General features: G+C 43.1%; 1 protein-coding gene across 1 annotated transcript in view; it reads left to right on the top strand.

The window, feature by feature from the left end:
* Rsf1 (remodeling and spacing factor 1) overlaps positions 1-17,273 on the top strand; it is a 106,446-nt gene that overhangs the window by 16,207 nt on the left and 72,966 nt on the right. The window contains exon 2 of the mRNA XM_057755919.1: positions 17,150-17,241. Coding sequence (XP_057611902.1) covers positions 17,150-17,241 — 92 coding nt within the window. The remainder of the gene's footprint in view (positions 1-17,149; positions 17,242-17,273) is intronic.

The following is a 17,273-nucleotide window of genomic DNA, read 5'->3' as shown; positions in this document are numbered from 1 at the left end:
GTCCCTGCATGTTCAGTGTGGGGGTTACGAGCGCATGTAACCATGGCTAGTTTTGTAGATAAATCTGTCATTTGGTGCTGCATGAGTATCCTGTAAGCAAGGAAATTATAAGCATAAAGAATAATGTGCCAGGCGTTGGTGATACGCGCCTTTAATCTCAGCACTTGGGAGAGGCAGGCGGATCTCTGTGAGTTCAAATCCAGCCTAGTCTACAAGAGCTAGTTCCAGGATAGGTTCCAAAGCTACAGAGAAATCCTGTCTCGACCCCCCTGCCCCCCAAAAAAGAATAATGTTAGACCCATGAAAGCATTGTGTTATACTCTGACACAAGAACAGAGATCCGAATTATGTCTAGTATTATAAGCTACCTTATCATATTAATCAGAAAAATCTAGAGAATAGCTTGAAAAGAAGCCCATATGATTAGTAGTTGTGGTTTGAAAGAAAATGGCCTCAAAGGGACTATTAGGAAGTGTAGTCTTGGAGGAACTGTGTCACTGTGGATGGAGGTGGGCTTGGAGGTCTCATATATGCTCAAGCCACACCCAGTGACTCAGACCACTTCCTGTTGCCTGTGAGTCAAGATATAAGAACTCTCAGCTTCCTCTCCAGCACCATGTCTGCCTGCATGCCGCCATGTCCCACCCTGATGGTAGTGGACTGAAAATCTGAACTGTAGGACACAATTAAATGCCTTCCTTTATAAGCTGGGCGGTGGTACGCACACCCTTAATCCCAGCACTGGGTAGGCAGAGACAGGTGGATCTCTGTGAGTTCGAGGCCAGCCTGGTCTACAGGAGCTAGTTCCAGGATATCTAGGGCTGTTACACAGACAAGAAACCCTGTCTTGGGAACAAAGAAATGTTTTGTTTTTTTTTTTTTTTTAAATAAGAGTTGCCGGGGGCTGGAGAGATGGCTCAGAGGTTAAGAACACTGACTGCTCTTCCTGAGGTCCTGAGTTCAATTCCCAGCAACCACATGGTGGCTCACAGCCATCTGTAATGAGGTCTGGTGCCCTCTTCTGGCCTGAAAGCATACATGGAAGGAATGTTGCATACATGATAAATAAATAAATAAATAAATAAATAAATAAATAAATAAATAAATAAATATTTAAAGAAAAAAAGAGTTGCCATGGTCATGGTGTCTCTTCACAGCAAAAGAAACTCGAAAACAGGAGTTCCAACATCTTGTAGAATGGAAGCCCATATTTGACTTTAATAAGAATATAAATGTTGCCGGGTGGTGGTGGCGCACACTTTTATTCCCAACACTTGGGAGGCAGAGACAGGTAGGTGTTGGTATACAAAAGAGTTCCACCTGGAGCTGGAGAGATGGCTCAGCAGTTAAGAACACTGCCTACTCTTCCATAGGTCCTGAGTTCAATTCCCAGCAACCTCGTGGTGGCTCATAGTTATCTGTAATGAGATCTGGTGCCCTCTTCTGGCCTGCCGGTATACATGCAGACAGAATACTGTACACATAAATCAATCAATCAATTTTTTTTTTTTTTTTTTTGAGTTCCACCATAGCACAGAATGGAGTATAACAAAGGTTTATTTATCTGGGTACAAACTCACAGAAAGAGTAGCGATCTGCAGTCCTCTGCATGTGCTGGAACTCGAACTCGAACTGAATCTCCAGCAGCCAAGAGACCTGTGCACACATTTTGTCTGCATTTACAGTACATGAGACCATGCCAGAGTGGGCCAGTATCTTAAAGGCTATTGGCTGAAGGAGTTCCCACGGCGGGTGGGTCTGTGTGGGTGCGAGACCAACTTGGTCTACAGAGTTCCAGGACAGCTGCAAAGCTACAGAGAAACCCTGTCTTGGGAAAAATAAAATAAAAAAGAATATAAATGTTATGTCCTGTACAAATAGGAAGTGACTGAAATCCTGAAGAAAACTTAAATGCAGTTCCTTCTTCAGGTGCATGAGTGAGTGAGTCTGCTGTGGTCCCAAGGTCCAGTCACAAACACAGAGCCAAGTAGAGCAGAGTGACTTCTCCCTTGGCCCCAGGTATGCAGACCTGACTTCTATCTCCTTTTACCCGGTCGCTGGAGCTTTACTCTCTTTCTGGTGACTTCCAGATCTTTTCTCTCTGCCATTGTCCTCGATGGCCTAGGGAGGAGTCACAGAGGATCCTTCATGTTTCCATGGATCCATCTTCCCCTTTCCAGTTTTCTTCTGGAGAAGTGAAAATTGGGGAGGTTAATGCTTCTTCTGCAGTACAGCCAGGGAGGTCAGAGTGTGCGTGAGTGCTAGTCTGTTGCTGGTAGTGACCTACAACATAAGCAGGATCTGGACCGATATTGAAGGGTTCATGACGAACTGTAGTAAATGCTGCACCTGTTGAGCTGAAGGAAGAGAGTGTTAATAGAGTGATGACTATCTGGACCACAAGTCGCTGCTGTGCCGTTAGACGAGCCGTCAGTAAAATACGTATGTACTCATGGAATGGGAGAAGGTTGGACAACTTTGGTAATCACCAATTCAGTTTATATGAGGACATCTCACAGTTTACCAGCCGGATAATGATTTCCTCTTCTTCCATACTGATCTACAAATGAAATTTGAAAATCCATAGAGTTCTATAACACTCTTAAAAACCGATTGCTAGTTAAGGGTAAGCAGTACAGCAAGACTCAAACCCATATAATTGTTGACATATAATTGTCCTCCCCTGACTTACTAATTGAGCAAGGAGGGAAAGGCAAGCAGTTAGTAGTTGATGGCCCTTGTGCTGAAGTCACTGTGGGAGGCAGTTATGGCAGGGAGAGATCCACATGGCACACAAAGGCCTGCTAGTCTGGATTCAGATAGCTGTAGTTCCTCTCTGGTGTCCCGACTGTCCAATGCCATCTCTCCTCCTAGAGTTCTAAGTAGATTGCTTAGTGCATAATTAGGTAAATATTTTGATTTTGCTGAAATTGCACTGGAAATACCAAGCCCAGCTCATGAGTCCAGGGAGGAATTGGGAAATGAAATCTGTTTCCCATTGAGCTCTAGCTTACCTAGGTTGTGTGTAAGATTCGCTTTTTTGTAGGCTCTCCTCTCAGTCCTCATCAAAAAGTGGAGAGAATTCAAGATTAGATTGATTATCAGATTCCTCACCCTATGCTTCAGGATCATTTTAAGGCAATGAAGGAAACTGTCCAAAAGAGGCCCCAGTCAGGGAGCGGAGGAAACGCCATCAGCATAGTTATGGAGAAAAATCTTCTCTCCCCTCCCCGCCAGGGTTTCTCTGTAGACCAGGCTGGCCTTGAACTCACAGAGATCTGCCTCCCTAAGAGGACGTTGTAGTTACAGCTTTCTTTGAAGCCCTCCATACTGTTCCATTCCTAAAGACAACACTGAGATTGCTGGAGTGGTTCCCACGTGCACGCTGACACTGTTGCGTGGTTCCCGTGTGCTCACACTGAAATTGCTGGAGTGGTTCCCACGTGCACGCTGACACTGTTGCGTGGTTCCCGTGTGCCCACACTGAGCATGTACTTGCACGTCCTCAGACCCTGCTTTAACTCTGCACTGCACCCCCTCTTCCCACAGTGCTCTTCGCTGGCCTCAACGTTACTGTTTAGATAAAACCACTTTGGTCCGTGCTATGTCAGCCACTGGTTTCTCTTTACAGTGTGACAACAGTGTGGCTCTTTAAAATGGACAGCTACCTGTGTGTTCTGTTACCCTAGCAGCCGTGCTCCTGGGTGAGGTTGTCAGGCTGGAAGAAGATGTGGTATGCCCAGCTGCTCTTCAGAGTATTTTATGATTTGTACACTGCCAGTTACATGAGAGTTTTCCTTTATCCATGTAACCAGTGTTTGTGTTTTCAAACTTTAAAGCTTTTGCTAATGTGGTTGGTATGTATTTTCACATGGTGTCAATTTTAGGAGGCATGTTTTTTTCCTGTTTTCAGACATGGTCTTTTGTGAATTGCTTTTTCTTTTTCGTTTTAATCCCAGTACCCTGGAGTTAGAGGAAAAAATGGAAACAAAACGTGGTACTCTGAGAGAACAGTGAGCATGCTCTCTCCAGCCTCTCGTATCGTTTTGTTTTGAGACAGGGTCTCACTATGTGAATGACTGGCCTGGAGCTTGCTATATAGAGAACTTGCCTCAAACTCGTAAAGAACTCCTTGCCTCTACTTCCAGAGTGCTGGGATTAAAGTCCTGTGTGGGCATGCCTGGTTTGTTTTGGAGTGAGGCACGCTTCTCTCTGTAGCTCAGACTGAAGAGACACCATGACAGGCCACTCTTATAAGGGAAAGTATTAACTGGGGCTTGCTTACAGTTTCAGAGGCTTTGTACATTATCATCATGGCCGAGAGCATCGTGGCAAATGGCTGCGTGATGCTTGAAGTAGCTCAGAGCTACATCCTGATGCACAGGTGGAGAGAGAGCGAGAGACTGGGCCTGGCCTGGGCTTTTGAAACCCCCAAGCCCACTCCTAGTGAGATACTTCCTCCAACGAGGCCCCACACCCCTAATCCCTGCAATCCTTTCAAATAGTGTCACACTGTCTGATGACTAAACCTGTGGGGGAGGGGGCATTTTATTCAAAGCACCACACCCGGGTTCCATCCCAGGACCACAGAAACGGGGAATGGGGCTGGAGAGATGGTTCAGAGGTTAAGAGCATTGACTGTTCTTCCAGAGGTCCTGAGTTCAATTCCTAGTAACCACATGGTGGCTCACAACTGTCTGTAATGAGATCTGGTGCCCTCTTCTGGCCTGCAGCATACATGCAGACAGAATATGATATACATAATTAATAGATAAATATTAAAAAAAAAAAAACGGGGCATGGTGGTGATGCTACTACCCCTGAACTTGTTCTGTAGACCAAGCTGGCCTTGAACTACAGGTGTTTGCCACCACTGCCTGAAGTTACTTAAATTCTTTATCCTTGTTTGATTATGTCTTTCTATGTTGTGTATACTTCAGCTGTGTGTGTGTATTATTCATCACATCTGGAGACGCTGTAGGCATATTTTCTTCCAGTAGTTTTCACTGTCCTCTTTGAACTTTGCAGTTTTGTCACACACATACCAGTAAGATGCTTGATTTTTTTTTCTCAGAAGACTCTCCCTGATGCATTTTCATAGTACGCCTTTTTTTTTTCTTCTTTTTTTTGGTTTTTCGAGATCGGTTTTCTCTGTAGCTTTGATGCCTGTGTCCCGGAACTAGCTCTTGTAGACCAGGCTGGCCTCGAACTCCCAGAGATCAGCCTGCCTCTGCCTCCCGAGTGCTGGGATTAAAGGCGTGCGCCACCACCGCCTGGCTTTCACAGTAAGTCTTAAATTCCTTTCAGTAACTTTTTTTTTTTTAAATTTAACCTTTGAAGAGTCTCATGCAGCTCAGGTTGACTTGACGCTCACTACGAAACTGAAAATGACCTCAGCATCTGGTCCTGTTTCCTCTACCTCCTCCCTCTTCCAAGAGGAGCAGGATTAGATTCCCAGCACCCCCATGGGGACTCAGAGCTGTCTGTAACTTCTGCTCCAGGAGATCCAGTACCTTCTTCTGGCTTCCATGGACATCAGGCATGCATGTGATATGCACAGACATACATAAGGGAAAACATTCACGCACGTAAAATTAAAGTAAAATTAAAAAATATTGACTTGGGGGCTGCCATCTATTCATGAATAAATTTACTTATTTATTATGTGTACAGCATTCCTTCCATGTGTGCCCGCATGCCAAAAGGGGGCGCCAGGTCTCATTATAGATGGCTGTGAGCCACCATTGGAATTGAACTCAGGTCCTCTGAAAGAACAGTCAGTGCTCTTAAACAATGAGCCATCTCTCCAGCCCCCATCAAAATATTCATAAAAAATGAACTCAGAAAAATTAAGTTAGAGAGTTTGCTGTGAGCCATGTCTAGTGAGAAGCGTCTTCATAGGTAAGTGATAGAATCAGCACTGATGACGGCTGAGGAAATGGTAGACGTGCAAAGTTTTAAGTTTTTAAGAAGATAATTCTTTTTTTAATGTTTGTAGATGTTTTATTATGATAAATCCAGGAAAACTTTGTACGTACACATATAATCAAAACTACCCTCCTGAAACAAACATTCAAATTTCTCCAAAAACAAAATTAAGATGTTATATTCTTTCCAAGCTACTAATACAGTTATATTTGGTAATGGCAATTCTAACTCTTAACATTAGCTGAAAAGAGTTGACCTTCTTTATAAAAGCAAGCTAGAGAGCTACAGTAAAGTTGTACAAACTCTTTCTTTTGAAATTCTCCTAGTCTGCAAAATTATCACGTATAAGAATGAAATTGAAATGCCAAGATTTAGTATATAACTTACGCAGTGAAATCCACAAAGTCGCAAGTTTACATTTTATATTTTGCACTACTCTAACCACAAAATGTATAAAGGTGTCATGTTACGTATTTCACAACTAATAACCTGTATGATGATGTTCCAAGATTGAATGATGCTAAAAGAAAAGCACTGCTTATAAAATATCTGATAAAAGTTTTATCTCTATTAACATTACAACAGGAAGGTAAATGTTACCAAATTATGATATCACATAGGGCAGTTTTAGACAATACTCAGAGACGCCTCTTTTTCTCCATCTTGTTTCAAATTTTTGTTTTCAGCTTCTTGTTCAGCCTCCACCTTGCTTTCATCATTTCCTTCACCTGCAGCCTCTTTTTCTTTGCCTTCTTCCTCCTGTCTCTCTTTCCCATCATGTCTCTCCTTTCCGTCTTCCCCTCTCTGGCCTTCCTGTTCATCCTCCTTATTTTCCTCTTTGCATTTTCCACCTTCCTCTTCTTTTTCCTCTCTCTGTTCTTTAACCTCTTCCTCGGCTTCAGCTTCCTCTTCTTCCGTCTTCCCATCTCCTTTGCCTCCATCATCTTTGTCCTCTTTTGCATCCTCACTTCCTGCTGCCTCTGGTTTCTCTCCCAGGACTCCTTCCCTGTTTTCGTCTTTCACCTCCTCACCTTTCTCTTTGTCCTCTTCTCCATCTTCCTTCTTCTCTATATTTTGGGTGTTCTCACCATCTTTTCCTTCTGCCGCCACTGCTTCTTTCTTTTCTCCCCCATTTTCTTCAGCATCTTCATTCATCTCTTTGACTTCCCCCGCTTCCAGCTTTAGAATGGGTGCCTCCACAACTTTGGCTTCTCCATTTTCAGCCTTGTCCATGTTGCATGCCTCCTGAACACCTTCAGGCTTGCTTTCAGGAACTGTTACAGCACCTGCATCCTTGTTTTCTTCCGCTACAACATTCGTATTCTTCATTTTCCTTTGAGTTGATGTTCTTTTAGGTTTCAACTCTGGTGTAAAGGGCACAGGCACAGCAGATAGTCGGGCTGATCTTCTCTTTGGCTCCTGACTTGCATCACTTGTAGCCTTTCTTTTGGGCATTGTTGCAGCTCTCCAGGAGATCCTTAGGTGGGAAAAATGCCTAGACCAGTCTCCGGAAAGGCGTGCGCCACCACCTTGCTATAAGAATATGCCTCAGTGGCCCCGTATGCAGTTGAAGACTTGATTGTACAGGTCCCAGCAACTAAAGTTGCAGCTCAGTGGGACAGAGCAGATAGCACGTGCAGAGCCCTGCAAGAGAGACAAGGGGGAACAGTTTAAAGTATGTAATACAGAATAAATTTTTGTCTAGTAGTAAAAGACAGGAAGGGCATGCTGGGATTTATGCAAAATGTAGGATTGTATATTTAATTATCAGCAACTGCATTAGATATATTTAGTGTTGGCAAAACTTTTCAGGTCTTGCCGTCAAAGTAGGATGTGTTGAAACTGTTTTGCTGTTGTGTGAGTAGCTGCAGACAGTACGAATTTCCTGTAATTATCATTTGTCATAAACACTTTACTTTTCCACCAAACCTAACTCTTTAAAAATGTGAAAAGGGCTGGGTGGTATTACGTGCCTTTAATACCAGCACTCGGGAAGCAGGGGCAGGTGGATCTCTGTGAGTTTGAGGCCAGGCTGGTCTACAGAGTGAGTTCCAGGACAGCCAGTGCAGTTACACAGAGAAACCCTGTCTTAAAAATAGAAAAAAAAAAAAAAAAAAGTGAAAATGTTTTGAGCTCAAAGAGTATATGAAAAGGGTTAGTTTCTTTTGCCCTACATGAGGGAATTTATTAACCTTTGGTCTAAACTAGTGGTTCTTAACTTCCTGATGCTGTGACCCTTTAATACAGTTCCTCATGTTGTCATGAGCTCAATCACAAAATTATTTTTATTGCTACTTCATTGTTGTAATTTTATTACTGTTATGAATCTGATATGTGACCCTTGTTGGGTCGTGACCCACAAGTTGAGAACCACTGATCTAAACATTCTCCAACACCAGCCAGTCCCATATGATATTTAAATTATAACTAAAATCAAATAAAAGATGGAGGTTGTCTGAGTGGATAGATAGGATTACAAAGCCCAAGTACATGTATTCAACTTTATACAGAAAGATATAAATTAAAAAAAAAAAAAGATGCATGTAAAAGACCCTGGATTCAATCCCTGACACCACAAGAAAGGAAAGGTGCATGAATGTTGGGAAAGGAATATGAAGTGGGAATACCTTCTAATTCCAGAAGTGAGTTCGTCAGGAAGAAAGGATCATTTTCACAGTTGTTGGGTGTAATTGTTTTAATATTATCTTAAGTTAGACATGGTGACTGTTATTGCCAATGACATTGATATTTATATAGTACCTTGTCCAGCAAAGTAAAAGAAACAGCAAAGCCACCCTACTGTTGGTGTATTGTACTGGCGATCACTGTCCCAGGTGCTGAAGACAGGACCCTACATTTCATCTCTGGAATTTGTGATGGTCATTCTGGGCTACTAGGAGGGACACTGTCCTAAAAGTGATGTAAAAGAATTATTTCCTAAGGGGCATTAAGTGGCCTAACCCTGAGAGTGAGGTACGGTGCTTAGGATGAGCAAAGCCATGCACGCTAGAGCTAGGATGAGGTCCAGTCACTAAACAAAGCTAGCACCCTTTGCTCTGAGCTCTTGTTACACGAGTCCAAGGAGCACTTTGTTGATGAAGCCACTCGGACAGTGACATTAGAGTATCTGGATTATAGAAAGGGGACAGGAAGAAAGGAAATTCTAAAATAGAACTAGCTTTCAAGGAAACTGCAGAAACATGAGGCATCTGAAGGAATTCAAAAAGAAGCAAAGTTGTAAGGAGGGAACCAAGCTGGTCCACAACATACTATGCTGCACTGCAGCCTTAACTGTGAGCTGGATTCTGTGAGTCCAGAGCAAGTGGACGGGTAAGAAGTGGATGTGTTAGGGTGCACCCTGAGAACAAGGCTGCAGGACCGTGCTCCTTGGAAGGGACTTAAGCATGTTAGTCAATGAGTGCTTATTCATTTACATTTTTGGTGCTCTTGCATGAATTCATTCACTCATAAATAAAAGTAACCTGCAAATTTGTTTTATGCTTTTTTTTTTTTTTTTTTTTTTGTTTTTTCGAGACAGGGTTTCTCTGTGGTTTTGGAGCCTGTCCTGGAACTAGCTCTGTAGACCAGGCTGGTCTCGAACTCACAGAGATCCGCCTGCCTCTGCCTCCCGAGTGCTGGGATTAAAGGCGTGCGCCACCATCGCCCGGCTTGTTTTATGCTTTTTTAAGAGGCCTAGTCTTCGTAAGTTACCCAGAAGAATGTTTTCTTGTACAGAGTAGAAGTTTGAGCTGGTCGTTGTCTTTGTGCCCGTGCCCGTGTGCTGCTGGGACGGATGCCCTGTCACGAGCTACATGACCAGCACAGTCGTCTTCCTTCCAATTAGGGCAGCTCAGTTTATGTCCATCAGTGAGATGAGCAAGGATGAGTAGGTTAAGTTTGCAACATAACTTATTACATTTATCTGTTGACTGTGTGTGTGCGCATGTGCACATCACACGCATGGCATCCATGATGCATGTGGAGGTCAGAGACTTTTGCAGTTGGTTTTCTCCTTCCCAGTTGTAGACCAGTCGTGAACTCACAAAAATCTGCCTGCCTCTGCCTCCGAGTGCTGAGATTAAAGGCACGTACCACCACCGCCCAGCTGATTATTTTTCTCTTTAATTATTATTTTATTATTATTTATTTTACTTTTTTCTTTTCTTTTTCTTTCTTTTCCTTTTGAGACATGGTTTTCTGTGTAGCCTGTCCTGTCCTGGAGGAACTTGCTGTCGGCCTTGCTTCCCTCAAACTCAGAGATCCGCTTGCCTCTCCCTCCTGAGCCCTGGGACTAAAGGCGTGCACCAGCCCCACCCAGCTTTCTTTAATTAATTTTATGTATATGAGTGTGCATGTCTGTGTATTGTGTTTGAGCCTGGTGCCCATTGAACTCAGAAGGTGACATTAGATTCCTTGGAACTGGAATTATAGACAGTTAGGACTTGCCATGTGGCTGATGGGAAATTCTGGTAGGGAAGACAGAATCAGACAGAGCCAGTGAGTTCCTTCTGTGGGCACCTGCAGCTGAGTGTCCCCTTTGAACTATAGGACTGTGGTGTATCTCAGAGCTTGTGTCAGTTTCTGCCTGGGGCCTGGCTCCCACGTGTGCTCTTAGAAATAAATGCCAGGGCCGGGCGGTGGTGGCGCACGCCTTTAATCCCAGGCAGAGGCAGGCGGATCTCTGTGAGTTCGAGACCAGCCTGGTCTACAGAGCTAGTTCCAGGACAGGCTCCAAAGCCACAGAGAAACCCTGTCTCGAAAAAACCAAAAAAAAAAAAAAAGAAATAAATGCCAGTCTCCAGGCTGACACAGAACATACTTGTCTTGAAAGCCCTGAGTACCAAGTGGGAGGGGTGTGTCTGCTGACAGCTTCTGCGGTGCCTGAGCCCGGGGTTCCGTTTAGTTTATGTAGAAGTTCTATGGTACTCACTAATTAACTTTAGGTTGTAATAGTGGTATTATGGTTGTTTTTATTTATTTTTTTTTTTTTGAGGTAGGATCTGAGGGATGGTTTTGAGTTGACCTCGTCCACCACCCAAGTGCTGGGGTTACAGATGAGTGCCCCCACACCTAGTTTTCATGCAGTGCTGGGTATTGACCAGGATCTTGTGTATTGCTAGTCAAATTCTCCACCAATTGAACCAAATCCCTAGTCCCACATCCCTATTGTGATTATTTTTTTTAAAAAATATTTATTTATTTATTTGTTTATTTATTATACAATATTCTGTCTGTGTGTATGCCTGAAGGCCAGAAGAGGGCGCCAGACCTCTTTACAGATGGTTGTGAGCCACCATGTGGTTGCTGGGAATTGAACTCAGGACCTTTGGAAGAGCAGGCAATGCTCTTAACCACTGAGCCATCTCTCCAGCCCCTATTGTGATTATTTTGAAAGAAGATTGAGCGCCAGTCATGGTAACAGGCTAAAAGAATGCGAGGCCTAGCGCAGGCGCCAGAGCTGGGAAAGGTGGTCTGAGTTATAGGTCACAGTCTTGAGCCATTTCTTTGCTTTTCAGAAAACGAAAGTGATTGGTTAGAAGAGCTCTTTGAAGGAAAGTTACATGAGCACGTGACGGCGATTTCAATTGCAGTCTCATTATTCTAAAACTCTGCTCCCCAACAACAGCTGGGCAGTAAATAAAGCTTCTTGTAACCAATCACTGTGTCTGAAATCAGTATCCTGTCATCTGTGACCAAGAAGAAATAACTGTCTTTGTAACTCTTGAGTTGGTCTCTGCTCATAGGTGTAGAAGAAATTTAAGTAACAGACTTTTGAAGGATCGAGGAAGAGTATGAGCTGCTGTAACTTTATAACATTCCAAAGGCTAAACAGATTGCTTAGTGGTTAAGAGCGCTGTGCTCTTCCAAAGGATCTGGGTTCAATTCCCAACCCCAACGAGGCAGCTCACAACTATCTGTAACTCCAGGTCCAGGGACTCTGACACCCTCACACAGACATACATGCAGGCAAAGCCCCAGTGTATACTAAATTTAAAAATTAATTAAAAAATCATAATTTAAGTAACAGACTAGGCTTGCAGAAGCAGCAATATTTAGAGTTTATGATATAAAGATGCACAGAAAAACGTCAGTGTGAATTGCCTTTGGGTAATTGGGTCAGCTACACAGTCTGGGCTGCTGCCGCCACTTATGCTCCAGACCTTTTCTTTCTGCCTTGGAATCTTTCACAGAAAGGGATCCGATAATAATTTGGGCTACTTGGAAAATGTTGTAGTTGACAAGTGAGTAAAATTAGAGCTGGTCAGTTTATAGAAAATGATCATGTGATTTACGAATATAATTGATACTTTTAGCCAGGCATAGTGGCACACGTCTTTAATCCCAGGACTGAAGAGGCAGAAGCAGGCTAATTTCTGTGAATTGGAGGCCAGCCTGGTCTACATATGAGTTCAGGACAGCCAGAGCCACATGACATAAGAGACCTTTGTGGTTAAGTTTATTAGCTACAGTGAAGGCCCTCAAGCAATGGCATTTGTGCAGGAGCTGCAACCTGAAGGAATTCTGTTCTTTGCTATTAAGGTAAACTTTATCTAAATCTAAAGAACTCACAGTTCAAGGTTTGAGGTGGAATTCTGCTACTCAAAGAGGCAGTATAGCAAGTAGCTAACTTCTCTCCCTTTCCTGATATCTTCCAAACTACCCAGCATCCTTTTCTCCAGTCCCCCCTTAGGAATCCCTGCTGCACGTGGTTCCTCCTTACCACTTCCTGTCAGCTACTTGCTGACTCACCCTCCTGCGTGCAGGTTAATTTAATCAAACACATATTTGAATCATTAACAAAGCAGTATGAGAAGATGCAACACACATCGATATTCCCCAACAGGCCTTGTCTCAGAAAACCAGCGAACCAACCAAACAAAATTGACACCTTCGTGTCTACTGAACTAAATTAAGAACTAATAGAATTGGGGTTGGCAGAGTGGCTCCGCAGGTGAAGAAAGGTACTTGCTGCCAAGCCTGGTGACCTGAGTTTGATTCTCATTAGCCACGTGGTGGAAGGACAGGACTGACTCTGGCAAGTGGTCCTCTGACCTTCACACACGCTCTTTCATGTGACCCCTCGTGTGTGTGTGTGTGCGCGTGCGTGCGTGCGTGCACACACACTCACTAAATAAATATACTTAAAAAGTTTATAGAATAAGTCAAACTAGAAAGCTTGGTTCTGGCTCTGGAGAGGTAGCTCAGTGATTAAGAGCTCTTGCTGCTGCTCCTAGAGAAGGCTGGCTTTCAGCTGCCTGTAACTCAAGCTCCATTGACCTCCTTTGGACTCAGTGTACTTACACTCACATGTCCATACTCCAACACAGACACACACAGATATGAAATCAAAATATAGCTTAGTTCCTCACTTTCATTAGCCACTTACCTGGTACTCAGTAGCCATGTGTACAGAAAACGCCATCCATCATTCTACGGTGTTCTCATGTGTCTGAGTGGATGTCGTGTACAGAATACACCATCATTCTACGGTGCTCTGTTAAGCAGCTGCTTTAGAGTGTGCAGTACCACATTGTGGCAGTTCTGCTTAGGGTAAAGAGCGAGAGCTAAGTATGGGCTGTACCGCTAAGCTTTCTATCTCCCGGCCCTTTGGTTTTCCTTGTGAAGTGTTTCCCTGTTTATCTGTTAATATATTCAGTGCCCTTAAAGATCATCACATTTCAGTTCTCTTTGCAAGCAAAACTTAAATAAATTTACTTACTACCTTAGTCTGTGTTCTATTGAAGAGGTACCGACCAGAGTAGCTCTATAAAGGAAAACTGAGACTGGCTTACAGTTTGGAGGTTTAGTCCGTCGTCATGGTGGGATATGGAGACTTGGAGGCAGATGTGGTGCTGGAGGAGAGGCAGTTGAGAATTTTAAGTACAAATCCACAGGCAGCAGGAAGAGAAAAACTGGACTTGGAGTGGGTTTTTGAAGCTCAAAGCCCACCCACAGTGAGACACTTCATCCAATTAGACCACACCTCCTATTCTTTCACATAGTGCCACTCCCTGTGAGCCTGTGGGGCCATTTTCATTCTATCACCCTCCACAGTTACTAAATAATGTGTTGTGAATTTTAACGTAATGTGTCAGGCTGTACTCTTCCACACTGCAGGATCACTTCCATGTGACTTCTGTAGAAGAGCCAGCACCCTGATAAATTCAGTACTTATCTTTTTATACAGCTAAATCAAAATAAACAAGACTTGTAAACAGAATGAAAACCATGTTTTTGTGTGTTGATTTTTGACCTTTTAAAAGTAATGCCAACAGAATAAAAATCTTCCATGACTTCTGTATGATGCAGTGGGGGGGGGTTATGTTTAGAAACTGGTGTCAGAGTCACCACTTGGTTGCAGGCAGTTTGAACAGTCTCAGAATAAAAGACATACTGGTATTGGAAAGTCCGAGACTTGCATTCCCCAGTCTTTGAAAGATGAGTACGACTCACGTAAGGATTTGGAAATGAACTGGAAGGCTTCCACAAGGCGTGCACATGCAGGGGTTAGGGCAGGGTTAGTGGGCAGCGAACAGACTAAAGTGGTTTGTTTGTTTTTGTGTAGCCTTGACTGTTCTGGAACTTTGTAGACCAGACTGACCTCAAACCCAGAGAGATCTGCCTGCTCCTGCCTTCAGGAGTGAGCCACCCCCTTTGTCAGACCAAGGTGATCTCTGTTGAGGATTTCAGTGTAGTTGTAAGAGAAAGGGGTTGGCAGTTGGGCGGTGGCGGCGCACGCCTGAGAGAAAGGGGGTTGGGAGTTAGGTTTGCAGTGCTTATGGAGCTGAGGAGACAGTGCCAGCTGCTAACTGCGGCTTTACCACTCTGTGTGTCCTAAGAGGGGACGAAGGGCGACCCTAAGGTGTGAGAATAGAGGATGAGGAGAACAGACTATGGCATCTGGCCTGTGGTGCAGTAAATTGGGGTTAGAAGGTGGCAGGTTGAGGTGTAGTCAGTTAGGGTAAACTGAGCTCTGAATGTTTGGGAACCGTTAAAGGTGATCTTAGTTTCCAGTATCACAACAGAAATACATCAAAAGTGTTTTAATTTTATATAGTATTTTGCCATTTCAAAATTCCAGGAGATTACCAGAGTCTTTTAATACAAATTAGAAAGTCAAGGTTCAGTGCTAAAGGACCTGACCACCCACATAGATTGGAAGGACTGGGAATTGAGCCCTCTTTGGATTTCCTTGAACTGTTTTTGGCCTCTTGGGTTTTCTAAGCTCGTACCTCGCTGAGCTTTCTTGACTTGGCACCACCAGGCTGGATGCGTTTTGTTGAGTTTATTTCCTGCAGCAGCTCTCAGTTCTGCCCCCTGCTGTGTCTGCTGCCCCTTCATGTTCAGTCAGAGCTCAGGGGACTCTCGTCTTCCAGATGCTTTCTGGAGTTAACTTCAGATTTTTTCCCTGTACTCTACCTCTTAAAGAAAGCAAATGAAAACTTTCATTTTAAAGTCTTATTTCCTCTGATTCAGTCATAAGATATTTCTAAAATACAGAGCAGTCTGCTTTAACATGAGACTGTCTTCCTGGTAGAGCCCCTGTCTGAAGTCTGTAGTCATTCTCGGTTCTTTGGTTTAGCTGTTTACCTTGTTTATGTCTGGAGTTACCCACTCCGTCCTCGACTCGCTACTTCGGGTTTTAGGGTAATTGTCTGTGTTATCTGTGACTAGCCCATCCGTGGAAGACTCGCTCGTGCAGGCTCATCAGGACCCTTAGAGTTGTTAGATGAGTACATGTTACACTTCCGAGCTGTCTCAAGCTAGCAGTCGAAAGAAGGAAGGACTGTAAAGATTAGGACACTACCTCCCACTCAGCGTTTGTAGCCAACACCTGTTAGATCAAATACATTGGAGAGTGTTGCAGGTATTCTTTCTGTCTTAGATACTCATGGCATACCACAAGGGCGGGTAACAATGCTCAGACAAGTCTTGCTGCAAAAGAACACTTTTGGTCTAGCATTTTCTTTTCTTTTCTTCCTTCCTTCCTTCCTTCCTTCCTTCCTTCCTTCCTTCCTTCCTTCCTTCCTTCTTTCCTTCCTTCCTTCCTTTCTTTTTCTTCTTTTGTATTTTCTTAGTGTATATATTTGATTATGGAAAAAAATTAGATAGGGTACCTGTAATTTCTTCAAGTTACTAGTGGCATTTTGGATTTGAGAAATACAAAATTTGGCAGGCATATCTGTTCTATATTTCCCTTTGGTATAATTAATATAATTTAAAAACAATCAAATCATACCTGCGGGATATTTAGAGGAACTCTGGCTGTTTGCAGTAAGAACAGAGAACCTAAGGGAAGATAAAACCCAGCGAGGAAGGTCTAAGAAGTTAGAGTTCCTCTTAAAGAGGTTAAAGCTGTCTGATGGTTAGTCCTATTCAGAGAGTGGAAGATACGTCTTTTTTTTTTTTTTTTTTGGTCTGGCAAGCAGAAGAGGAATCTTTAGGATGTTACAGAGAAGTTTAGCTGGTCAGATAGGAGTTATACTTGAAGAGTGTTTTTTAGTTTTAGGTTTTTTTTTTTTTATTAAGTTTGAACACTGTTAGACTACTTTATAAAAATTCACCAATCTGAGATGTATATTCTTCAATTCTTTTCTCACTGTGTCAATCTATATCTTGGTCTGGAATTGTGGAATCCAAATGTATACCATGAGGGACTCTAAGGAATTTTAGTTGTTTAGTTAAGTGCTTTTATTTGATGGTATTTACTTACTGTATTACTGGGGCTTGAACCTGGCACCCCTACATGCTAGGCAAAGCTCTTTACCCTGTGCTATATCTCTAGACATAGTAAAAATAAATAAACAGCCCTGCTTTTTGGAGTGGTTTTCTGTTCGCAGGAAAATGAAGCAGAAAGTTCAGAGCCATTGACTTTGTTCTCCCGCTCACCTCCCCATCCCCACCCTGTGGGGCAAGCACTGGGTGGGGCTTCTGTAACCATTAAACTGCTGTGACTTACTCTGTAGCTTACAGTCGGTTTCATTCCTACTGACAGTTTGAAATGTGACTTCCCTGTTAGGTCTCAACTGGAATTTAGTCCTTTCCCCTTTAGTTTAGGCTTCTAAGGATTCAGGGCTAATAAAAGAATCAGCAACATTCTGTGCTTTAAGAAAAGATTCAGGACTGGAGAAAGTGGGTTTTTATTCTCATTTTTTAAAATCTTAAATGTTTGCAAATATTTTATTTTGTTGGCTAACAGAAGTTTTTCCTTCCTTTTAAGTACCAAAAGAATTGGTGGAGCTCCATTTGAAGTTGATGAGGAAGATTGGCAAATCCGTTACAGCAGACAGATGGGAAAAATACTTGATCAAGGTAACTGTGCAAATTACCTTCTCTGCCACTGA

This window comes from Chionomys nivalis, chromosome 23, assembly GCF_950005125.1.
Source record: "Chionomys nivalis chromosome 23, mChiNiv1.1, whole genome shotgun sequence".
NCBI classification, from domain to species: domain Eukaryota; kingdom Metazoa; phylum Chordata; class Mammalia; order Rodentia; family Cricetidae; genus Chionomys; species Chionomys nivalis.
This window is presented reverse-complemented; position numbering and strand designations above follow the sequence as displayed.